The 26,430-nt window shown below is 36.3% G+C and overlaps 1 protein-coding gene across 8 annotated transcripts in view; it reads right to left on the bottom strand.

Moving 5' to 3' along the window:
* Nucleotides 1–1,627: 1,627 nt before the first annotated feature.
* Nucleotides 1,628–26,430, bottom strand: part of PCNX1 (pecanex 1) — a 201,812-nt gene continuing 177,009 nt past the window's right edge. For all 8 annotated transcript variants that reach the window (XM_002754063.6, XM_078335275.1, XM_035260872.3 and 5 more), the window contains 6 exons: nt 15,774–16,004; nt 14,310–14,584; nt 10,701–10,906; nt 7,970–8,412; nt 7,415–7,555; nt 1,628–7,216 (listed from right to left, as the gene is read on the bottom strand). In XM_002754063.6, the coding sequence (XP_002754109.1) occupies nt 7,076–7,216; nt 7,415–7,555; nt 7,970–8,412; nt 10,701–10,906; nt 14,310–14,584; nt 15,774–16,004 (1,437 nt within the window). In that variant the 3' untranslated portion in view covers nt 1,628–7,075. The remainder of the gene's footprint in view (nt 7,217–7,414; nt 7,556–7,969; nt 8,413–10,700; nt 10,907–14,309; nt 14,585–15,773; nt 16,005–26,430) is intronic.

Genomic DNA, 26,430 nt, shown 5'->3' with positions numbered 1-26,430 from the left:
ACATGCAGATTTTCAACTGCGTGGGCTGTTGGCACCCCTCACCCCTGCACTGTGCAAGGGTCAACTGTATTACAAACACACAGAGGCACTACCGGGTATCTGCTTAAGTTCAGCGTTATCCTGGAATGTTGACTTTATATGATAAAGACAGGTTAAGAATATTTGCTTTAAGATGAGGACAGAGATCTGGAGTATTTTTACATGGGCCAGTTGCTTCTGTAACCATAAACAGTGCTCTCAGAAGTAAAAGGGAAACTCGGACTGAAAGATGACTTTTCCCTTTTGGCATGGTTCACTGGGCGCTGAAACTGAATGGCCTCTTTAAAGTTTCACAGACAAGGTAGATTCATCTCCAGCCACTTGCTGTTAATGCTTGAGAAATTGCTAAGCAACCTAGGGATCCTCTGGAATTAAATTACATTTTCCAAAGGGTGAAGTTTAATTCTATCTAGTTTCCTTTGATAACCACATATGAAGGAGGAAGAATAATTTTTTCTAAGACAGAGTTTCACTTTGTCACCGAGGCTGGCGTGCAGTGGTGCAATCTCAGCTCACTGAACCTCCGAATCCTGGTAGAGTGATCTTCCCATCTCAGCCTCCCAAGTAGCTGGGAATACAGGCACACACCACCATGCTCGGCTAATTTTTAAATGTTTCTGTAGGGACGGGGTCTCTTGTCCAGGCTGAGAATAAATATTTCATGTAAGTGCTGATTAAATACCCAGAAAGCCACCATTCTGTCATGCCCTTACTTAACAAAGTGTTGCTTTCCACCCTACCCCAGGGGAAAGCACACCTAACATGGCAAGATTCATTGGCCACAGTCAGCAAAACATTTTGGATCCTTTAGGAGGAAAAAATCTTACATAAACTGCATTTTAAAAATAAAGCGGTGCAAGATCTGGATTTAAAAAGGAAGAAGTTTTATGGGACCTAAATTTCAAGTCAACAGCTCTTTGAATCTCTGGCTCTAAGATAAATGCAACTCATCCAGGGAATTTCTTTCTTTGAAGATGTGTTTTATGCCACTGTGACTCCAGAAGAAAGATAGCAAACTATTTGGATTCTGATACAAAAGGTATATAATCTGTATCCTGCTGGTTCTGGTTCTTACTAAGTAATAGTTAAAATGATGCATTAAAGGATTATAAGCGATTTAATCAAGAATACGTCTATTCTCATTGTAAATCAGCTTGTATTTTAAGTATTATTTGTAAAATCACTGGGTTAGTACACACTGCAAATATACCAAACAAGTTTGTACCCACCTGATTGATGACCATAATCCAAATGTTCTTTCCATTTGCTGTGCTGTAATTTAGTGTGTGATTGAACATATACATTTCTATCATCCTACATGTTCCATCTAATATTGTTAATATGTAATATCGGATCAATTCAGAAGATACAAACTACAACCCCTGCACTAAGAAAAGTGTGAGAAAGACCATCTTTGAACATGAAGTATGATGTAGGCTTTTGATCTATTTTAAGTTGAAGCATGATTACAGGCCAAAGCTTATTTAAAATGATTTCAGAACCAAGTACATGTTTTAAGAACATGCCATACAGAACTGAATATAGTGTACTGTAATTTTTCTCAATTTGACAAAAAATGGACAGAAGGCAAAATGAAAAAAAAATTTATTTCCTCAGTGTTTATCCACCATCAATACTGTATTTTTGATGCAATATATTTGCCAAAAAAACTCAGCCTTTATTTTCCATTTTAAACAACTACAATATTTACAAGCTGCTCAGAATAACACTCAGACACACACACACACACACACACACACACACTCACAGACACACGTAAGTACATATGTCCTTATCTCTGGTTTATACTGAATGCTGGTAAAGGCCATGAATACTTTCCAGAGCCCATGATCAGAAAAGGAAAACCCATTTTCCTCCTTACGTCCACTTTCCAAGAATCATGTTCAATATTCCTCCTTCCATTTCCTCATGCAGAGCTCATTGCCAGACTTGTGCAGGGTTAATCAGTTTTTACAATTTACTTTTACTTAAACTTTAAGCTTTTAAAAAGCATAAGCAGATATGATCCCCTCCCCCAAAAAACTTCTATTATTTTGGTTGTAGAATCAAGCTTCGTATATAAAAAATATTGTTCAATCACAAGTACACTAAACCCAAGAGTCATCTGGAGCAGCCATCTTATGCTCTATTACTACTCTGTTGTGAATTCCAGGGCACCACCTCATTGTGCAGGTAATACCCAGGAATTCATCCCCGTCACAGTGTTAGGATGACCTTCGTTCCTTCTAGCTCTAGCTTGGCTCCACCGAATTATAAATTGTCAGGTACAGCGCTGAGGCATAAGAAAAAAGGTATAACCCTATATAATAGGCATAAGTCTTAGAACAGAGTTGTCATATAACCTTGTGGTGACAATCAGCTCTAGTTGAAATGTGAGGTTGATTCCACAAAATGGCAGATAATGAAGTTCAATTCACAAACATAAGTTATTTATCTTAATCCAGAAAGAGTATGTGGCTTGTAGGCAATAAAGAGAAATTGTTTTCATACATAATTCTTGACAGATGACTCTGGTGAGGTGATTCAAAGTAGAAAATATACTTCTGTTTCAAGCAAACTCACTCCACCTATATCCTACCAGATTTATAATTAATTCCTTTCCAATCACAATTCTTCCTAGACATTTAACAAGTAAAAATAAGACAGTCTGGATGCATATTAACCAAATTAAAAAAAAAATAAATGAAGAAAAGGCTTTTTAATACTTATTTTTAAAAAGCTATATTCAATGTAATATTAAAATTATGCTGCCCCAATGCATGGTAGTATCTAATTTTTCTTCTTTCTCAACACCAGTAAAACAATATCCAGGTAAGAATGAAACAAAATGTCCTAAGTCTGTTAGCAAGTTCCATGTGCCATCTTACCTTGACTGACATTATTCTCTCCACTAATCTTGGAATTAAAGGAAAAGCCTCTAGAATAAAAAGGGACATTTTATACCTTATCTGAACAATGTATCCTCTATCAAAAGAAAAAATTAACTGGGTCTGTGTCCAAAATAACTTTATATGATTACCTTACACATTAAAAGAATATGAATGAATAATGAGGACTTAAAAAACAAACACACACCCCAGAAAAGGCTTTGTTCATATTCATGAAAAATTAATTAAAATAAATATAAAAGAAATTAACAATATGGACAACAGTTTATGTTTAAGTAGCTAGTAAATATAAAGTCAAAGGATTCTGACAAAATCATTATCACCTTTTTCTCAAGTCACATATTTATTTAGGAGGAAAGATGCTTGAAAGCTAGCTAAAAGAAAAGGACAATTCTAGACAATGGGTGAATCTTCAGCTTAAAAGGCCCAGTGCTGGATGAATGGCTCACAACAGCAATTCACCAAAAGCAGAGCTGCTAGGCAGAGGCAGAAGGATGATGCTCAGAAGCACAGAGGAATTTATCAAGGCTAAGCTGCCCCTGCTGAAAAATATGAGGCTGAGTTTTGTATTTTGGTATGTGATGGAAAAATAAACTAATTCAGAAAGAGAAACACATCTTCTTACTGGGTTTCCTACACAAAAACTTGTATTTTCATTGCCTGACATTTAGTACACAGAGTAATATTCCATATCTCACTTGGGATACAAATACTGTCTGTCTACTTCTGTTTCAAAAATTAGAAGTATTTCAGATATACTTGAAATATTTTCCAAACGACTTCAAACCTAATAGAATTAGATCATCATCCTCCAGTAACAAAGTCAAAGAAGGCAGAACACTGGTTAAGTTTGTTCACTAATTTCCTAAAAGGCAATCTCTTAAAAAATATACATACAGCCTTACCACTTACTCTTCCAAGTTCCTTAAACATCAACATCTTATGTTAATCTAGATTCTTGGAAAAATTAAAGTTCTTTAGCAAAAAAGTCAACATTAAAGTTTTATCCAGTGTTGAAAATGGTGTAAAAAGAGAGTTCACACCAAGGTATAAATTGGAAGATTAACCAAAAGCTTAGTTAGGAGCTATAAAATGTTTTTTGTCACCGAATGAAAGAAAAAAAAGGCAACAATATATAACTCATTCCATGATTATCTTTCTCTTATAAGGGGGGGTCGGGGTGGGGAAGAATTAAACAAGAAAAAACAGAAAGATTTCAATCATACAACATTATAAAAAGGAAATGAATTTTAAAAAGCTAGTGTTTTAGTTATATCTTTTTACTTTCAAATTATGAAAATCGAAGCATTGGCAATTTATAAACTAAAGACATTAATGTAGGCTGAAGTCTTGTACATAACTGAAAAAGGTGAAGCAGAGAATCTAAACAAGTCATTCATGATTCTCGGAGCGGGGGGTGACAGGTGAGGCAGGAACAAAAATTTATGATCAATTAAGTTAACGCAAGTGTTATATGCCCATATAATTTAGATCAAATTATTCTTAAGAAATAAATGTTTCTTCAATTATCACCATTTCCCCTGATGCAATTACTAGAAAAGTACTATGATTTTTAAAAGACTGTCAGTTTTAGACTCTTAAGAAAAACAACAGGGTTTCTCTCAGGGTTCCTAATTTATAAACTCACTAAAGAATTATATGTTAACAAAATTCAACCTGTTTTGAGAAAAATGTATATCAATTGCTACCCAAAATCAAAACCCAACATATATGTTCCATATAAAATCTAGTCTTGCATTTGAAATCTGACTTTTCAGAGTATGTGATGCGTTAAAAATTTTTATGGAGCAGGGGCTAGAAATCAAAAAATTCCAGCCCTTTCTGATTAAATCATGTGAAGGTCAGATTTTTTTTTTCTGCGTGGGAAAACGAATTACCTTCCGTCTAAGACTGAAAAGGCTCTACTTATCTCTTATCTAGGCAATGACCATGAAAAGATCATACTCACTTCACAAAGGGAACAAGCCAAAGGGAACACAGTTACTTTGAGAAGATTTAAAAAATATATGTACATAGAGAAATTTATTATAAATTCAGTTTCAGGAAAAAAAAAACCCTCTAAAACCAAAACCACTAAACTTTAATGGCATACTGTAGATCTGCCAAAATGAGGCAAATGCAGAATATAATGACTATCAGAAAAATACATTTTTAAATGGTCAATTTCGAAAGGGTATCTTTGTATAAAGGTTCAGTAAATCATTTGACAAGTATTTTTAAACAGTAAATTTTGTAAAGTGTGAAGTCTATGGAAATGTCAACACAAGGCACATTAGGTTCTGAATGACCACAGAAGTTTAAAATTAGAAAAAGGAAAAATAAATAGGTTTCAAAGTAGAAATGCAGGAAGATTGGTATGTTCACTATTTGCTTTCTTAGTTTTCATTCCTTCTACTGTAATGTTATGTTATAACGTGAGATCTACATCAGAATTAGTAGGAAAAACAGCTTCTCTCTTCTGCCACCTCAGTAAAAGATACTTTAAATCTGTACTGTCTAATACAGTAGCCACTAGGTACATGTAGCTATTGAGTACTTGAAATATGGCTAGTGAGACATGATGAAATAGTAATACTTCGAATGTACTGGATTAAATAAAATGCATTATTAAAATTACTTTTACCTGTTTCTTTCAATGTTCTATTCACAAGGGGTACAAAGATGGCTGCTCCTAAATGCTCAGAGGAGATGTACAATTTTCTTTGGAGTTTCACAACAAAAGGGAAAATTTTCTTAAGGATTTTAAAAATGCTAAAAGTTGCAAATTAAATTTAAATTGAAATTCCCATATCGCCCAATTGTAAATATGAGTAATATATTTCCCTGAATATACATTTTTTTAAAAAAACCAATAAAATTTAAGTTATGAGACAACATATGAATTTAGTCAATTTCACAGTTATAAATATTTCAATTTACAGCTACACACTATAAATTACAGGAAATAAAATTCAAGTAATAGAAAAAGAAGAGGGAAAAATAAAAAGCAAAATTATTAAAGAGGGATATAATAATAACTGCACCATTTGGATATTTTTATTTGAAAAAATTTTACTTGATTAACTAAACTGCATTTGAATAACTTCAAGAGCTAGAAACTCATAAAATAAATAAAAGGCAATCGATCCTCTCTTTAAATTCCTGGATATTCACCTTCTTCTTAAAGAAAAGCATTTTCTTCCCAGAAGCGAGCCCAGCAGAGCCTGCCCTGCTGGAGAGAAGCAGAGCACATGGGCTCCTCTGAGATGTGGACACAGGAGCTGGCAGTAGTGTTCACATGACTGATCCGCTGACTATTGGCTCTGGGAAATGTCAATGAGGAAGCTATGTATACCTTGAGATTACATATTCATTTTAAAGAAAACATCCAATGTCCTGGCATGAAGTACAGACTACTAACAGAAAAATTAGCAGCACAATTCCTGCTACCTATATTTATAAGGGAAGGGGTTAATCCCAAAGGCAATTTAAATAATGGTATTTTATTTTTATATATAAATAAATGTTCTGAGAAATCTCAGACTTTAGTGCATTGCTGTAAAAAATTAGTGCAGTTTTTTTTTTCATTAAAGTTTTTAGCGCTCAAGGAATAAGATAAATCTATGTCTGTTCATAGTCTCTTTCACTGTACATTAAACTTTTATACTGCTATAAGTCATACAGAACATTTCTATACTGGTCTGTTTTTAAAAATCAAGGTAAATGAATTTCATGTTCTATGACAAAACATGGCAATTATTTTTGGCAAAGAAATTAGAAAAATACGAGATCATAGTTTAGAAATGAAGAGTTTGTTGATTTAAAGCATAGGCAATGCATAGGAAAAACTTTTTTTAAGGATGTATTTTAACAGAACTTTATCTTTCATGCAAAATGTTTTCTTGGCAACTAACTTAAAAAAATATTTTGGCTTTATTTGGGGATGGAGACAGTGACAGGAGTCAGGGTGAAGGGCAAGGGAGAGGCGCTTAGCCAAGCTCATTCTGCTTTCAGTCTCTCCCATACAGGATTGATGTGATACCTGCAGGCATCTTCTGCTTGCTCCTCTCTTTTTCCAGTGTCTTGGAATTAAGAGGGAAAAATAAACGTCTTTATAAAACATTGGCTCACACTTCAGCGCCAAGTTCTAGTACCCCAGTTTCAATTACAGTCACATATTTATCATCAATCTGGACCAGAAGCACTGCCTTGTCGATGTGGGATCTAGTACCTGGATCTCTGCTGCAAGGCACCCATCGGTGAATCACCTAACGATTCATAATAAAAGTAGAAGTTAGTGCTGGAGACCTGGAATATACACAAACTCTTATCCCCACCCAGAATTAGTAGTAGCAATTTTGTCTGAAAATTATACATATGTATAAATCAGCTAAAACCATGCATCTGAGTGAGGGAGACTTCAAAAAATGCAGACCCCCAGACCACAAGCTTGTAAAAGAACTTACATGGCCTTCCATGCCCTCCTGCGGACTCCAGTCTTTCCAGCTATTTCTCCCAGCTTTCAACCGAATTCCCTCATCAGGCCACTGTAGCTCTTTTCTTTTAGACAGGTTGATCCCTTCCAGAATTTGACCGGGATCCACAATCTATATAATAAATAAAAACATTCCAATTAATTTTTTTCTTAATGATGAAAAATTATGTAATCTCAAACAAAATGTTTTTCACAGGACTCTTTGTGTCTCAAGTTACTTTTTAAATTCTTCTAATGGAATTTAAAAAAAAATCTTAAGAACTACCTCTTGAATTATTTTCAGCCTTCTGGTAGACCTCACTGCAATGGCCACGTGACAATGGCAGAACAAGGAACAAATATCACCACCACAAAAACTGTTTGCTTTCAATTTTTAAGTTCGAAGAAACTTTTCCCCAACATTCAAAAATATTCTAGTCTTGAGACTAAGATAAGATGTGTTTACACAAGAGTCCTTCATTCAACAAATAAGAAATAAAACAAATAAGTAATAAAAACAGCACAAGACCACCTCTGGCTTACTCACTTGGACTCTGTAAATCACTTCTCCCTTTCTGGCGTGTGAATTATTGGCAGGACTTAAGGTATTGCCTGGCTGTGCATCAGTGGCACTGCCTTGACCTCCCTCTGTCGCAAGAAAGCCCACTAAAGTGTGATGTTTGCAGGCTGGGATGCTTTGGCTGGAGCTGCTGGAGGAAGGGAGGCCGTGTTGCACACAGGCCAGGCCACTCTGACTGGAGGGTTCCATCTGGTTCACCATCGACAGGCGGGACTGGATGGAGGATGGCAAGTTTCGAAGCGATATCTGACTGGTGGAGGAGCGCCGACAAGGCACAAACCCCGTGGCGGACATCCGGAGAGACGAATGCCGGCTGCTGTAGCAGTAGGAAGACTGGCTGGCTACTGAGGCCCGGGCAGGAGACTGTCTGACCAGGCCCGACTGCACAGAGTGAGAGCTGTGGCTAGTGCCTAGGAGGAGAAACAACAGCATTCACTCAAAGTAGAATGACTCAGACATGATACTTCTGTTTTACAGTTTCTAAGACTTTTTCCCCTAGGCAATTAATTGATGAATTGATAGAACTTATCAATGTTTATGCCTAAAACTTTTAAAGTTAAGAAAAAGAAACATGTATCTGAGATCTTTTTTCATATGCAGTTTTTGTAACATAATTTTTATTTGCTAACGTTTTTTAGAGTTAAAATTCTGAGGCATATGAAAGACCTAATTAATAATTAAATATCTGACAGGAAACATCAGGACTTAAGGTTAGGATAAATCCTAAAATATGTTTCACAGAAATATTTCAAAATAATAAGAATACTTCTGTAACACATCAGAAATGAACTATCTCATGGAAATGAGATGCTCAGAGATTTACTGAGAAATACTACATATCTCTCTCACTCATGGAATCTGAAAAATCCAAACTCACAGAAGCAGAGAGTAGAAAGGTGGCTGCCAGGGGCTGGGGAGGGGGAGGTGTTGGTCACAGGGTACAAAGTTCCAGTGAGTCAGGAGGAATAAGCTCTGGAGGTCTACTGTACAGCCTGGGGACTACAATTAATAATAATGTGTTATATGCTTAAAAATTGCTGAGTAGCTCTAAAATGTTCTTACCACAAAAAAATAGGTATATGAGGTAATGGATATGTTAACTAGCTTAATTTAATCATTTTGCAATATATTCACATATTAAAACATGATGATATACACCATAAAAATATATAATTTTTGCCAGTTAAAAAAGAAAAACATTTATTAAGGTCCTACTAAGTGGCATGCTCTATAACTACTATTTCTCAAAGTATGGTTATTACTGCCCTTTCAACCTCTTCCAAGGAAAAGCTACACTGCCTAGAGGGTGACAGTGAATACCATGCTTTAATTTTCATACACATTCGGGGATCACTGCTAAATAGAAATATCAGTGGTACTGAAAAGCAGGTTCTTCTGCATCCTTTTTCAAGTGCCTTGATTTGATTCTTTAGACTTGTCTTTTTCTTGACTTGTAACAGTAATGTAAAATTAATTACAGTGAAAACATAGCTACATGTACTTTTTACCTGAAAATAAAAAGAACTAATCAATGTAAGAGCAAAAAGTACATTTAAAGAACACTGAAAGTTTTATGTTTTCACTCAGAAGCAAAAAAAGAACATCTAAAATGTTGATCTATCATGTCTCTTCACTTGAATCCCATATTAAAATTTAATAAATGTCTTTCAATTTAAATAAATGTCTGAAAACTTTATCTGATCCATGTGAAGCAGTCAGGGGGGCAGTCGGGGAGAGGATCAACTCTCCATATGGCTGGACCAACTGATCATCCATATGAAGACAGTTGAGATCTGATTCCTTCTGTAAACTGAATGGACTGTTGATCTCATATCAAAGGGAAATTAATAAAAGCTACCTTGAGGGCCTAGGGATAGGGAAAATTTTCTTAATTAGGACATAATGATAAAATAAATGATTAGTAAATCATTCTCAATAAAATTAAGGACTTCTCATCAAAAGAAGGCAAGTAACTCTTCATAGTAAGAGAATGAAAAGCCAATGGACAGAATGGGAAAAGATATTTGTAGTATAGAAAACTGAAAGAGCTCAAATCCAGACTATAAAACACAAATCAATAAGAAAAAGATAACCAAATAAAAAAATAGGCAAAAGATGTAAATAAGCACATTAGAAAGAGAGCTGCTGATAAATTCATTAAAAACTTCCATCTTAGGTATCAAAGTAATGCAAATTAAAACAATTAAAATTTAAAAAAAACTTTTTTTTTCTGGAAGATTTTTGGCATTATACATCAAGAGTATTATTCTCATAAGCTTTGGCCTAGTTCATTCCTAAAATTTCTGGTCTATGGAAATAATAAACAGTTACAAAGACTTATATACAAATATTATTACAACATTATGTTAGAAGAAAAACCAAGTCATTGTCCAACAGGGGAGAAGTTAATTATAATTAATATTTAAGTATTAATTATAATAGTTAAGTTATTAACCTTTAAAAATTATATTTTCAAATAATCCTTAATATATCAAAATGTTTATGTTGAATTATCAAGTTTAAAATTACATATATAAAAAAGTATGAATGAATGGGATAATACAAGTACAACCTGGAATTTTAAAAAATTCTATTACTGTATTTTCAAGTAGCTCACATGTAGTCCTCTATACACATATACAAACCAGCCTCTATGCTATGAAGCTAACATTAGACATATAACTTTGTTTCACATTACCTAGTGGTGGAGGATAAGATGTGACAGGTGGATGGAGCCCGGTTCCTGATCCCTGCCCAGGATTTCCAGTGCTTCCCTGGGATAGGTTGCTGTGGGGATCGTTGGCAGTTGTTGTATTGTTACCAGTGCAGGAAGTCCCACCTCCAGTATCAGAATCTTCAATATTGCCACCACTGTTACATCCAGCTCCGCAACCTTTCCTAAGCCTAGGAACAAATATCAGAGTAAAAAGCATTATCCCAAGATCACTTCAAAATGGGTATTCTTTTTCCAGCTATTCTGAACTGCTAATGCTACTAATGTTTACCTTTTAAGTCTTTATGGTGCAATCAATATCAGGAACAAAAACACTCATACGTTTTCAAAGAATGGCTTAAGAACTATAACCCTCATATTCACTGTCTCAAATCTTTCCAATTTACTTCACTTTTATATACTCTATTATTGGTCCTGCACCACGATAAAGAACTGTATATAACTCAGTTGTACCATTAACATCAAAACAGCATGGTACTGGTACCAAAACGGAGATATAGACCAATGGAACAGAACAGAGGCCTCAGAAGCAACGCCACACATCTACAACTATCTGATCTTTGACAAATCTAACAAAAACAAGCCATGGGGAAAGGATTCCCTCTTTAACAAATAGTGTTGGCATAACTGGCTAGCCATGTGCGGAAAACAGAAACTGGACCCCTTCCTTACACCTTACACTAAAATTAACTCCAGATGGATTAAAGACTTAAACATGAGACCTAACACCATAAAAACCCTAAAAGAAAACCTAGGCAAAACCATTCAGGACATAGGTGTAAGGCAAGGACTTCAGGATTAAACACCAAAAGCATTGGCAACAAAAGCCAAAATAGACAAATGGGATCTAATTAAACTTAAGAGCTTCTGTACAGCAAAAGAAACAATCATTAGAGTAAACTGGCAACCAACAGAATGGGAAAAAAAATTTTTTTGCAATCTACCCATCTGACAAAGGGCTAATATCCTGAATCTACAAGAAACTAAAACAGATTTACAAGAAACAAACAAACCTATTAAAGTGGGCAAAGGATATGAACAGACACTTTTCAAAAGAAGACATACATGAGGCCAACAAACATACAAAAAAAATGCTCATCATCACTGGTCATTAGAGAAATGCAAATCAAAACCACATTGAGATACCATGTCACGCCAGTTAGAATGGCGATCATTAAAAAATCTGGAGACAACAGATGCTGGAGAGGATGTGGAGACATAGGAACGCTTTTACACTGTTGGTGGGAGTGTAAATTCGTTCAACCATTGTGGAAGACAGTGTGGCAATTCCTCAAGGACCTAGAAACAGAAATTCCATTTGACCCAGCAATCCCATTACTGGGTATATACACAAAGGATTATAAACTGTTCTATTATAAAGACACATGCACACATATGTTCACTGCAGCACAGTTTACAACAGCAAAGACCTGGAACCAACCCAAATGCCCATCAATGACAGACTAGACAAAGAAAATGTGGCACATATGCACCATGGAATACTATGCAGCCATAAAAAACAAGGAGTTCATGTCCTTTGCAGGGAGGTGGATGAATCTGGAAACCATCATTCTCAGCAAACTGACACAAGAAAAGAAAACCAAACACCGCACTTTTTCACTCATAGGTGGGTGTTGAACAATGAGAACACGTGGGCACAAGGAGGGGAACATCACACACTGGGGTATGTTGGGGGTTGGGGCACTAGGGGAGGAATGGTGAGGAGTGCGGGGAGGTTGGGGAGGGATAACACTGGGAGAAATGCCTGATGTAGGTGATGGGGGATGGAGGCAGCAAACCACCATGGCATGTGTGTACCTATGCAACAATCCTGCAAGATCTGCACATGTATCCCTGAACTTAAAGTACAATAAAAAAAAAGTTTCTCAGCCGGGCGTGGTGGCTCGGGCCTGTAATCCCAGCACTTTGGGAGGCCGAGGCGGGTGGATCACGGGGTCAAGAGATCGAGACCATCCTGGTCAACATGGTGAAACCCCGTCTCTACTAAAAATACAAAAAAATTAGCTGGGCATGGTGGCGCATGCCTGTAGTCCCAGCTACTCGGGAGGCTGAGACAGGAGAATTGCCTGAACCCAGGAGGCAGAGGTTGCAGTGAGCTGAGATCGCGCCATTGCACTCTAGCCTGGGTAGCAAGAGCGAAACTCCGTCTCAAAAAAAAAAAAAAAAAAAAGTTTCTCACAGCTGAATGCATTTTGTATAATCAGCCAACTTTGGAAATTTTTGTAACTTTTTCATTTATTTTAATTAAATTTCAAAAAAAAAATCACAGTGGAAACAGAATTGTTGTTGTTCCTTTTTTTTTTGAGACAGAGTCTTACTCTGTTGCCAGGCTGGAGTGCAGTGGTGTGATCTCAGCTCACTGTACCCTCTGCCTCCTGATTCAAGCGATTCTCTTGCCTCAACCTCTCAAGTAGCTGGGACTACAGGCACCTGCCATCACACCCAGCTAATTTTTATATTTTTAGTAGAGATGGGGTTTCACCATGTTACCCTTGCGATCTGCCCACCTCGGCCTGCCAAAGTGCTGGGATTACAGGTGTGAGCCACCCTGCCCAGCCTGAAAACAGCATTCTTACCAGTGCCAATGTCTGTTCAGTTACTCTGAAGTATGTAACCCCTGAAAACCTAATTTATTTATACTGTTAATATGGTGTACTTGAAAAGAGGTGCTGAAATCATTTTTCCTATTTTTTAAAAATGGAGAGTGACTAAGCAAACAAGGACAATTGGGCACTCTATGCCATTTTTCTTAGAGGGAAAGAATTTGAGGTAATTACAACATATTAAATATTTTTTGGAAAGAAAATTTCTTTGAACACTCTACTGGCTTATATTGTGCCTTCTGTTTTGGGCAGAGATTAAACATTTGAGAGTCTGCCACTTTAGTCGCCAGATTTGGTTTTCCTTAAGCTACATATAAGAATCTGAACAACCCTTAAGAAAAGAAAAATAATGTTCTGCAAAGTTTCTTCACCATCCAAACTATGATGTTCCTACTCCAGACATCATCATTTACTAGACAAAAGACAGAGAAAAAATTCATGTGAATACTTGAAAACACTCTAGATTTCAGATCTGAGTGAGAATGTATTGTTAAAAAGGCAGCAGTATCTCTCTGCATTGCCATCAAGTCTCAACGTACAGAGTGCTCCCCCTAGTGTTGAAACAGAACGGTAAACTAGAAAAAGTAATCCACTTACGTTTTTCTCTTAATTCCCCATCTGCATAGAACAAATACCCACACATTCTAATAGTGGCAATGTACAATAGAAAGTTAAAAAAAAAAATTAGACAAATAAAGGGAATTTTCCAAGATTCTATCAAGTAACAGAGCAATGGTTTTGAACCACAATTATACATCAGATTTATCTAACAAGATTTTGATAAGAATGCTCAGATTCTACTTCTTGAAGTTCAGAAATAATGGGTTCATAATGTACCATGGCACCTGTAGTTTTTTTCTACAAGATTCCCAGGTGACGTTACTGTACATGCCTAGATTAAGAAGGTCAGGAATACACCAGCACTGAATAATGCAACCCCTTGGCTCACCTGTGCCAGGTTGACACTATGAAGTTCCTGATATTTCCCAAGCTGATAGGACCCCCAAGAATGTCTTTAAGCTGTTCGTGGCTGTCAGAGTAAGAAGTTGTCAGGGGTGAGACAAAGATTGGGTAGCCAATAGGTTGATCACAAGATGAGTTTATCATGTTTCTCAGGGCTTGCTTTGCATTTTGGATGCTACCTCTCTCTGGGTTACGGTTACGTAGAAAAACAAGCTCCTGCTGTTGACCCGCCCAAAGACCTCGGACACATTCCTTATTCACCTGAAAACCAGAACACGAGGGAATTAGGTCAAGGGGCCAAGAATAAAATTTACAGAAACAGAAGAGCAGAAATGGGAGGAATACAAAAGATATTACAATAACTAGTTGTGAAAAGCAGGAAACAAATATAAGCAGGACACGTTTAAGAGGTAACCAATTTCCGTTTGTCATTAGCAGGTTGCTAAATAATAAGCATCCACAGAGCTCTTTCTTCATGCTCTGTCTTTAAAAGTTTCAAGTAAATGAAGCCAATTTAGTTTTTTAAACTGGCAAAGCACTCAATTTTATAAATAAGACAATAGATATTTTTTATAGAAATGAGAGATAAGTATTTAGGGTTGCAAAAATGTTTATAACATGTATCAGTCGACTAAATAATGTAAATTTAAAAAATAAATAACTACAAACTATCAAAATAAAATTTCAGAAATTAAACCTCTTAAAGCCCTGAGATGTTTAAAAAAACAAGGAAAAGTTAGAATGAACTATTTAACTTCTGATGTCTATTCAGTACATAGTAGGCTATCATTTTGCAACCTAGGAATCATATCATATTAGCAATATGGTGCTGACTTTTTACAAAGAGATGCTGCCCAAATTGCATATATAAAAGATATAAGATCTGCCATTTAATGGATAAAAAACTGTCAAAACTGAAATAACCAAAAATTTTAAGGCTATAAGGCACATGAGAAACTTTCAGAGGACAGAATAAAGTACTGAAAAAAGGAAGTCAAATTAAGTGCTCATAAACAACAACAACTAATGTAGTATGGGCATTACATTTTTTCTGTGAAAAAACTTTCAGTCACTTTTTAAAAGTTTAGATCAAGGCTGGGTGCAGTGGCTCACACCTGTAATTGTACCACTTTGGGAGGCTGAGTCAGGTGGATCACTTGAGCCCAGGAATTCGAGACCAGCAGCCTAGGCAACACAGCAAAACCCCGTCTCTACAAAAAACACAAAAATTAGCCAGGCATGGTGGTGCATGCCTGTAATCCCAGCTTCTTGAAAGGGTGAGGTGGAGGATCACCTGGGCCGAGGGAGGTTGAGAGTCTGCAGTGAGTCGTGATCATGCCACAGCACTCCAGCCTGGGCCACAAAGTGGGACTCTGCCTCAAAAAAAAAAAAAAGTTTAGATCAAGTTATTAAACTTCTATTTTTTGGCCACAAATAATACCTCACTTACTTTAATGACTCTGAAGCTCAGGTAGCGTCTGTTGAGCATGATGATTTTATATTCATTGGTGCCATCATCCATGACATGCCGCAGAGCAAGCAAGGAGGGAGAGTTGGCAAGTACTGCACTCCGCCATGCAGGGTCCCCTTCGTGGGCTATTACGAGGTTTTTCTCATGAGATACAATGGCTTCATAGAGCACAGTAGGGTCATCATATTCATCTGGAGAAGTAAAATGATCCTAAACACAAAAATAATATATAAATTTTTAAAGGAAAATAAGAGAATTGATGATAACTTCTACAGTTACTAAGTGAAAGTTCTTAAAAACTGGTTTAATATGAATACTTCCATGCATGTTAATATTATTAGAGATAAATTATAGATTCTTAATCATAATCAGGTTAAGAATTAGCTCATTACTGCTAAACTATTTTTATAAATTCCTTAATTTAACCCTCTCCTCTAAGTTCTAGATGAATAAATATCATTTCTGGTTTTTATGTTTTCTTTGTTTTTCTCTTTCAAGTTGGGTTTTCCTGTCTTTGATCATTATTTTTTTCTGTTGAAGGATTATTTCACTATTAAGTAAGTAAGGCTAAAACTGTATCAGGTCTCTAGATTGTGTTTCCTTTTAACTAGATACTTTTCATATAAAGCCATATCTCTAAAATGGGTTCTAATATACCACTTTATCCTGTCTCTTACCTAGTTAAGATATGGCTCAAAGCCATGGGCTTTGAGCACAGATTTGGGGTCCTAGTCCTAGAGAGTTTGGTAAAGTTTTCTCTGAAAAGCCTCTTGGTCTTAATAACTCCTCATTCATTTGACAGTTATTCAGTATCTACGATGTACAAGACTCTATGGCAGGTAGCATGGATGAAACAAAGAAGTATATAAAATGTATCTCCCTATTATAAACCTACACATTAACAGGGACAGGACATATACTGAAATACTGATAACACAAATCTGCAGTTTTGAAATGGTACATTAAAGAAATGTAAATATTATAAGCTGCTTTCATATTTATAGTTGGGAGGTCAAATTTCTGTATTCAGGCAAAGTAACCCATTTGCACTCAAGTCAACTGACCAGAATTTGTGCTATATGAAAGGAGAAGAATGACAGTGAGAGGGGAGTACCCTAAAGGATACAGCCTGTTAGCTGGGGGGGTTGAAATATGTGAGATAATACTGTACCCATAAAAAATGCTTCAACATGTAAAATGTTCTACAAAACATTATTTCATTGGAATCTTACAACAATCTTGTCAAGTAGGTTGAGTAGATAATACCTGCATTTTGCATGTTTAAAAACAAGCTTACAGAGGCATAGTTGCTTCCTAAGTTTAGGAAGTTAGTAAATGCCAGGCAGAAGATTTTGGACCTTGGAGACTGGTATTCTGAAATAACTCAGTTAGATAAAATAAAGAAAAAAGAATAAAAGAAATTAACAGAGTCTTTGAGGAATATGGGATTATGTAAAGCAACCAAATTTACCGATTAATGACATTCCTGAGAGAGGAGGTAGAAAAGTAAACAACCTGACAAACACATTTGAGGGAATAACTCAAGAGTATTTCCCTAATCTTGCTAGAAAGGTAGACATCCAGGTACGAGAAATCTGAGAACAGCTGTGAGGTATTATAAAAACTGAACATCACCAGGCATACAGTCACCAGGGTGTCTAAGGTCAACACTAAAGAAAAAATCTTCAAGGCAGCTAGAAAAAAGGTCAGATCACACACAAAGGGAATCCCATCAAGTTAATAGTAGACTTCTCAGAAGAAACTTTATAAGCCAGGAGAGATTGGGGCCTGTTTTTAGCATTCTGAAAGAAATTCCCACCAAGAATTTTATATCCTGCCAAACTCAGTTTCATAAGTGAAGGAAAAATAAAATCTTTTCCAGACAAGCAAGTGCTAAGGATATTTGTTACCACTTGACCAGCCTTACAAGAGATCCTTAAGGCAGTTCTAAACATAGAAACATAAAAATAATACCTGCTACCACAAAAACACACTTACTTAAGTACATAGCCCACAGACCCTATAAAGCAACCACACAGTAGAACTATGAAGCAACCAGCTAACTACTTCATGATATGATCAAAGTCTCACATATCAATATTAACCTTGAAGGTAAATGGTCTAAACACCCCACTTAAAAGACACAGAGTTGCAAGGTAGATTAAAAAAAAAAAAGATTCATTTGATTGGTGTCTTCAGGAGACCCATCTCACATGCAATGACACTGACAGGCACAAAGTAAATAGCTGGAGAAATATTTTTTTTTTAAGACAGAGTTTTGCTTATTGTTGCCCAGGCTGGAGTGCAATGGTACCATCTTAGCTTACCGCAACAACAACCTCCCAGGTTCAAGGAACTCTCCTGCCTCAGTCTCCTGAATAGCTGGGATTATAGGTGCATGCTGCCACGCCTGGCTACTTTTTGTATGTTTAGTAGAGATGGGGTTTCACCATGTTGGCCAGGATGGTCTTGATCTCCTGACCTCATGATCTCTCCACCTCGGCCTCCCAAAGTGTTGGGACTACAGGTGTGAGCCACCGCACCTGGCCATCGGAGAAAGATTCATGATGCAAATAGAAAACAAAAAAGGGCAGGGGTCACTATTCCTATATCAGACAAAATAGACTTTAACAGTAAAAATGGACACAAAAGGTCATTACATAATGATAGAGGGTTCAATTTAACAAGAAGACATAACTATCCTACATACATATGCAACCAATATTGCTGCACCCAAATTCATAAAACAAGGTTTTCTTGGCCTACAAAAATAATTAGCCACATAGTTATGGTAGGAGGCTTCAATACCCCACTGATAGTGTTAGATCATTGAGACAAAAAACTAACAAAGAAATTCTGGACTTAAATCTGACACTTGGCCAACTGGATCTAATAGACGTCTACAGAATACTCCACCCATCAACCACAGAATATACATTATTTTCATCTGCATATAGAACATACCCTATGATCGACCACATGCTTGGCCAAAAAGCAAGTTTCAATAAAGTAAAAAAATCAAAATCATAGTAACCATACTCTGGGGCCACAGTGGAATAAAAACAGAAATCAATACCAAGAAGGTCTTTCAAAACCACACAACTACATGGAAATTAAACTACTTCCTTGTGAATGACTTTTGTGTAAAGAAATGAAAGTAAAACAGAAATTTAAAAACTTCTTTGAAATAAACGAAAAGAGACACAACATGCCAAAACCTCTAGGATGCAGCAAAGGCAGAGTTGAGAGGAAAGTTTACAGTGCTAATTGCCCTTATCAAAAAGTTAGAAAGATCTCAAATTAACAATCTAACACCACACCATACCTGAAGGAACTAGAAAAACAAGAACAAACTAATTCCAAATGTAGCGGAAGAAAAGAAATGAGAGCAGAACTCAATAAAATTGAGACACAAAGACCCATACAAAGAATTAACGAAACCAAAAGTTGGTTCTTTGAGAGGATAAACAAGAACAGACCATTAGCTAAACAAAGAAAAGAGAGAAGATGCAAATAAGCACAATCAAAAATGACAAAGGTGACATTACAACTGATTCTACAGAAATACAAAAGATCATCAGAAACTATTACGAACAGCTCTATGCACACTAGAAAGCTAGAAAATCTAGAAGAAATGGGTAAATTCCTAGAAGGACACAGTCTCCCAAGATCAAATCAAGAAGAAATCAAAACCCTAAACAGACAATACTGAGTTCTGAAATGGAATCCATTAAAAAAAAAAATCTACCAACCAAAAAGCCCCAGATGAGATGCATTCACAGTTGAATTTATTAAATGTATAAAGAAGAGTTGGTACCAATTCTAAGGAAACTATCACCCTACCCCGCTACAAAAAAACAAACAAACAAAACCAAAAACACAAAACAAAACAAGGAAGGAATCCTCCCCAACTCATTCTATGAAGCCAGCATCATCCTGATACCAAAAACTTGTCAAAAACACAGTGAAAAAAGAAAACTACAGGCCAATAATTCTGAGGAACATACATACAAAAATCCTCAACAAAATACTAGTGAACTAAATCCAGCAGCACTTGAAAGTTACCTTACCACAATCAAGTAGGCTTCATTCCTGGGATGCAAGGGTAGTTCAACAATATACAAGTCAATAAATGTGATTCGCCACATAAACAAAATTAAAAACAAAAACTATATAATCAGCTCAACAGATGAAGAGAAAGCTTTTAATAAAACCCAACACCTTCATGTTAAAAACCCTCAACAAATTAGGCATTGGAGGAACAAACCTCAAAATAACCATCTATGACAAACCCATAGCCATCATACTGAATGGGCAAAAGCTGGAAGGACCCCCCCCTTGAGAACCAGAACAAAACAAGGATGTCCACTCTCACCACTCTTATTAAACACAGTACTGAAGTCCTAGCCACAGCAATCAGGCAGGAGAAAGAAAAAAAGGCATCCAAATAGGAAAATAAGTCAAAGTATCTCTCTTTGCTGCTAATATGATTCTATAACTAGAGAACCTAGAAAACTCTACCAAAAGGCTCCTAAAACTGATAAATGACTTCAATCAAGTTTCAGGATACAAAATCAGTGTACAAAAATCAGTAGCATTTCTACAAACCAGTAACATTCAAGCTGAGAACCAAATCAATAATGCAATCCCATCTACAATGGGATTACCCTACCCATTCTAGGAATTGCCTTTAACTAATGGAACTGCCTGTGTAGGAAATGCTGGGGCTGGGAAGGCTAGAATTCAGCTAAAACACATTTTGCTTAGCTACTTCCCTTTTCCATCCCACTTCTAACACTTCTTTACAAACACTTCTTGAGTGAGTCCCTCAATTAATCTCTTGCACAAGAATCCTGGACTCTAACCTGTTTCTACACCGCTTGATCTAAGACAGCATTCATAATATAGCGATTGAGTTCACATTTTCCTATACATGCAGATAGCCAAGATGTCATATGTTGTGCTGTCTTTTAGCAAATAGTTCTATTAGGAAAGGAATGCCATCTTTGTAGAGTACTATTTTTACAATTACAATTATTTTACAGAGTAGTATTTTTACAATTGAGTGAAAAAAAATCCAGACATAGGCAATAATATTTTTATTATTTTTTTCTACCTTTTTTTTGAGACAGGATCTCGCTTTGTCAACCAGGCTGGAGTGCAATGGCATGATCGTAGCTCACTGCAACCCTGACTGCCTTTGCTCAAGCAATCCTCTCACTTTAGTCTCCTGAGTACAGGCACACACCCCCATGCCAGTTAACTTTTAAAAAAACTATTTGTAGAGACAGGGTCTTGCTATGTTGCCAGGGTGATCTCAAACACCCAGGCTGAAGCGATCCTCCTCCTGCCTTGGCCTCTCAAAATGCTGGGGTTACAGGTGAAACCCACTATACCTGGTCAATAACCATATTCTTAAGAAAATAAACAAAAGTTTGAAATTATCAGGCATTCCCAAAGTGGAAAATGTTGAATCTTGTTTAAATATCTCATTTCACTGGCTTTACAATGGTTGAATGAATGTAAAGTTCTATGTATACTGAAAACTGCGATGCCTCAGTATGTGGTAATTTGGTAAGATGTCCATGTCATATTAAATGAAAAAAATAGCATGTTACAATTAATTTCTCTAGCAAAACTGCATTTTTAAAAAGGAACATATCACATGTAGATGGAATTACATGTGCTTAGAAGAAATCAGAAAATACATATCAAATTACTGGAAGTGATTGCTTCTTGGGGGTACCGTACAAGAATATGGAGTGATGAAAAGATGTTTATTATTGGGTAGTGTTTACTTTTTAAGAATATTAAAGAGATAATGTTATCAGTTTTACTGGTAAAAGTTTTCAGAAGAATTTTAGGAATATACTTGAAACGTTATAAGCAGATACACAGGATATACTACTTTTTTAGAACAATGAAACTCATTCATTAAACAAACATTTACAGGCCACTGTACCAAGCAAGGAGTATAAAGATTAATTAGAAATTATTTTTGTCCTCAAGGATATCACAGACTGTAAAATTTTCAGCACATTATCATATGTAAACTCATTTGGATTTTGATTGGTTTATTTTAGCTCTAACAATTATGTAATCCTCAAAGAGTACTAATAACAAAGGAAAATAAATAAGGAGGAAAGATATTTTACAAAATTAGAGGATGAGAAAGAGAACAGAAGAAAAAAGCAATTTGTTTAATCTGAGTTTTGATTAATCTTCTACAAAACTGGGATGAAAATAACTTTCTGGGTGTGGTGATCTAATGCATATGAAAGTGCTGTGTACATGTAGGGCACTATGCAATAGTAAATACTACACAGATTATAACAATTTCTTATTGGGGTTTTTTTTAGAAACCAGGTCTTGCTCTGTTGCTCAGGCTGGAATGCAACACAATCACTAACCTCAAACTCTTGGACTCAAGCAATCTCCCATCTCAGCTTCCCAAGTAGCTTGGATAAAGGCATGCGATACCCTGCCTAGCTAATATTTATGTTTCTTTTTTGCAGAGATGTGGTCTCACTATGTTGACCAGGCTGGTCTCAAACTCCTGGCCTCAAGAGATCCTCCCACACTGGCCTCCCAACATGTTGGGATTACAGGCATTAGGCACCATGTCCAGCAGATCATACCAGTTTTAATTAACAGAAAGTAAGGACACGTAATACATAAGGTTGGAGGCGGGTGGGGAAAGAACTAGAAAGAAAAAAGTGCAAAAACACCTATGAAGTACTAAAAGTATATCATCAAAGACCATGTCTGAAAGGCAAAGGTTAATAGAAATTTTACATTTCAGCTTTCTGGGAACAGAATCTTTTTAAAAGTCAAGTTTGGAATACAATTTACAATAAAATTCACCCATTTGAAGTGTACAGTTAGATGCATCTTGACAAATGTGCATACCCAGGTAACCACTGTTGCAATCTAGATAGCATTTCCATCCTGCCTCTTGCATTTACTCTCTAAACTCTAAGCAACCACTGATCGGCTGTTTGTTATCAGTTCATTTTATTCCTGAGTAATATTGTTTTGTGAATATACCATAATTGGTATGCCTGTCTGCTGATGGACATTTGAGTAGTTTCCAGTTGGAGGTTATTATGAATAAAAACTCTATAAACATTTGTTTAAGTCTTTGTGTAGACATATGCAGTTGACCCTGGAACAATGCAGGGGTTGGGGTGCCTACTCCCTATGCACTCTAAAATCCATGTATCGCCTTTGACTCCCCAAAAATGTTAACTACAAACACCTTACTGTTGACTGGAAGCCTTTCCAATAATATAGTCAATTAACACATATCTTGTATTTTATACATATTATATACTATATTCTTATAATAATGTAAGCTAGAGAATAGAAAATATTAAGACAATCATAAGGAAAACACATTTACTATTCATCAAGTGGAAGTGGATCATCATAAAGTTCTTCAACTTTGTCATCTTCACATTTGGACTAGGCTGAGAAAGAGGAAAAGGAGGGATTGGTCTTGCAGTCTCATCTCAGAGGCGGCAGAGGTGGAGGAGGTGAAGGAGAGGAAAGAGAAGCAGGCACACTTAGTGTAACTTTACCAAAAACATGACACTTTTCTGACATTTTTCCTTTTTCATTTCTTTAAGAATGTTTCCATATAGGACCAATTCTTCTTCTACCTTTTGCTTTACTTTTAGTGCCCATATCACAGAAGGGTCCATGCTGTAAAATAAGTCAAAAGCAGTCTTGAATAATCAGAATCATTCTGCCAGACTGTGTAAAGTCAACTTGTTTTCTGGCACTGCTTCTTCGTCTTCCTCACTATCTGGCACTGGTTTGGAAGCCCTCATCTCCATCAAGTCATCTTCTGTTAATACTCCTGGTGGGATGTTTAATAGCTTTTGAATTTCTCCAAGAGTCACACCTTGGAACCCTTTATCCCCTACTTTTTTTTTTTCCCGTATCCACAATCTCTTTCATGATTTCCTTGATTGGCTCTGTCATAAATCCTGTGAAGTCATTTACAACATCTGGACACAGTTTTCTTTAGCAGAAATTTATTATTTTGGGTTTGATGGCTTTCATGGCTTTTTCTACAACAAAAATGGCATCTTCAATGGTGTAATCTTTCTAGACTTTCATGATGTTCTTTCAGGGTTCTCTTCCATAGCACTGACAATCCTTTCCATTGAGTACCATGTGCAATGAGCCTTAAAAGTCTTTATCATACCTTGATCTGGAGGCCGAATTAAAGATGCTGCTGGAGGCAAGGAGACCACTTCCACACCTTCAGTGTTGAACTCATGAGGTTCTGGGTGGCCAAAGGTACTGTCCAATATCAAAAGAACTTTAAAAGAAGGTCCTTTACTGGCAAGGTACTTCCCGACTTCAGGGACAAGGCATCGGTAGAACCAATCCAGGAAAAAAATTCTCTTTGTCTAGGCCTTCTTGTGCAATCAAAATAGCAGGTAATATTTAACTTTTCCCTTCAAGATTTAGGAGTCAGTGGCTTTACAGGTAAAGACAGTCCTGATCATAAACCTCACTGCATTTGCACAAAACAGTAAACTTAGTTTACGCATTCCTGCCTTAAATTCTGGTGCTTGCTTCTCTTCCTTACTAAAAAATGTCCTTTATGGCTCCCCCAACCCCATTCCCGCCACATAATAGGGCACTTTCACCTGCATTTAAGAGCTGTACAGGCAATTATCCTTTCTCTTCAATGATTTTCTTAATGGCACCTAGGAATTCATTTGCTGCCTCTTCCTTGGCAAAAGTTGCTTCACCTGTTATCTTGACATTTTTAAAGCCAAAGCTCTTTCTAAAATTATCAAGCTATCCTTTGCTGGCATTAAACTCCAGCTTTAGATTCTTCACCTCCCTTTTGCTTTAATTTGCCATATAATGACTTCACTTTTTCTTGAATCATATTAGTGTTTAAGGCATGCCTTTTGAACAGCAATCCTGCATCCAATATAAAAGCTGTATTTTCAACACAAGATGAAAAGGTATTATGTAAAATGTGCAAGGTTTTCCACCTGCTGGTGTAGTAATGGTGGAAGCTTCACAAATTTTTTTTCCACACTGGTCCCTAGGATGGATTCACTTATCTTGGAATGGTGGGCAACCACAGTTGCAGACCTCAATGTATGGCATGTATCAAGCAATTCAACCTTTCTTTTTAATGTTACAACTTTTCTCTGCTTCTTGGGAGCCCTTTCAACATCACTAGTGGCACTTTGTATAGGTCTCATGGTGTTATTCAAGGTTTATGGTACTACACTAAACACAATGAGAAATACATGAGAATTGCAAGAGATCACTTTTTAATTGAAATATACAATTTACTGGAAAGGAGAACTGCTCACACAGAGATGATTAGTGTCACATGGCATTTTAATCATACTCCCAACATTTGAGCTCACTGCAGTAGCAACAGAAACTGACTATGAAATTACTGTAGTGGTATAATATTAATATGTACCACAGTTAACTTTATGCAGTTACAATTTAATACTGCATCTTTATGTTTGTTTACATTTCTCTCAACTGTAGATGGTACCATGTACAGTCTATAAGTGTTTTTGTTAAGTTTTGATAAATTTTAACTTTTTATAATAGATTTCTATGTTTTATGGTAGCAAATAATAAAACAAACTAGTAACTATGTATTTTTATGCATTCATGACATATCTAAGTTTGTCTTATTTTATTGCTCTTTCTAGGCTTTGTAGTTCACGTTTTTCAAATTGTTGCAAATCTCCAAAAAAATTTCCAATACATTTACTGAAAAAAAATCTGTGTATAAATGTACCTATGCAATTCAAACCTGTGTTGTTCAAGGGTCAACTGTACTTCCATTCTCTTGTGTAAACATCTAGAAGTAGAACTGTTGGGTTGTAAGGTAGATGCATATATCCTTTATTTTAGTATATAAGCCTACTGTTCACTTTTATGGATTTTCATGAGCCTGTGAATTTTGGCAATGACCAGTACTGATTTACACATCTGTAATTTCCTGCCTGAGCACGACATTGGGTTGTCTATGAGGATTTCTCTAAGTGATGATCAATAAATGGCTGTTGTTTATGACTTCATAGGTCAATCTCCATCTTCCTAAAAGGTATATCAGAATTAAGGAACCTCTCCCGGTTGCATTACATTCTCCACCTCTACTCCTCCCCTCAGCCCTCCATGGTTCCTGGGTTCCAATTCCACATCCTCACCTCCCTGTTTATAACTGTTGTCAGTCCTGGCTATGATGGGAGAGTGCTATATCCAAGTGTGTTGGGCCAGAATATAAAGTAGAGAATCACTGATATTGGCAATAATGCCACAGCCAAAGGAATATTTAAGGAAAGAGACCTGGCAGCAATAGGCAAGAGAGTGCTTGTAAGAAGCGACTAGGGGCAGGCACCCAAGGCATCAGAGGCTTTAAATTCTGTGCTCAGTTTAATCTCAAATTCAGATTGGATTTCATAACACTTATTATTAAAGAAGTTTGTCAGAAGCTATTAGAAAATTATGCTATAAAAAAGAGAGTGTTCCTTATAAAGCAGATATATACCTGGTACCTTTCCAGAAATATCTAAGTTTTAAAAACATTTTAATCTGAAGTAATCATCTTTTTGAAAATGCATTAAATTTTGTATCA

Source organism: Callithrix jacchus, chromosome 8 (genome assembly GCF_049354715.1).
Source record: "Callithrix jacchus isolate 240 chromosome 8, calJac240_pri, whole genome shotgun sequence".
Taxonomy (NCBI): Eukaryota; Metazoa; Chordata; class Mammalia; order Primates; family Cebidae; genus Callithrix; species Callithrix jacchus.
Note: the sequence above shows the minus strand (reverse complement) of the source record. Positions and strands in the feature narration are given on the sequence as shown.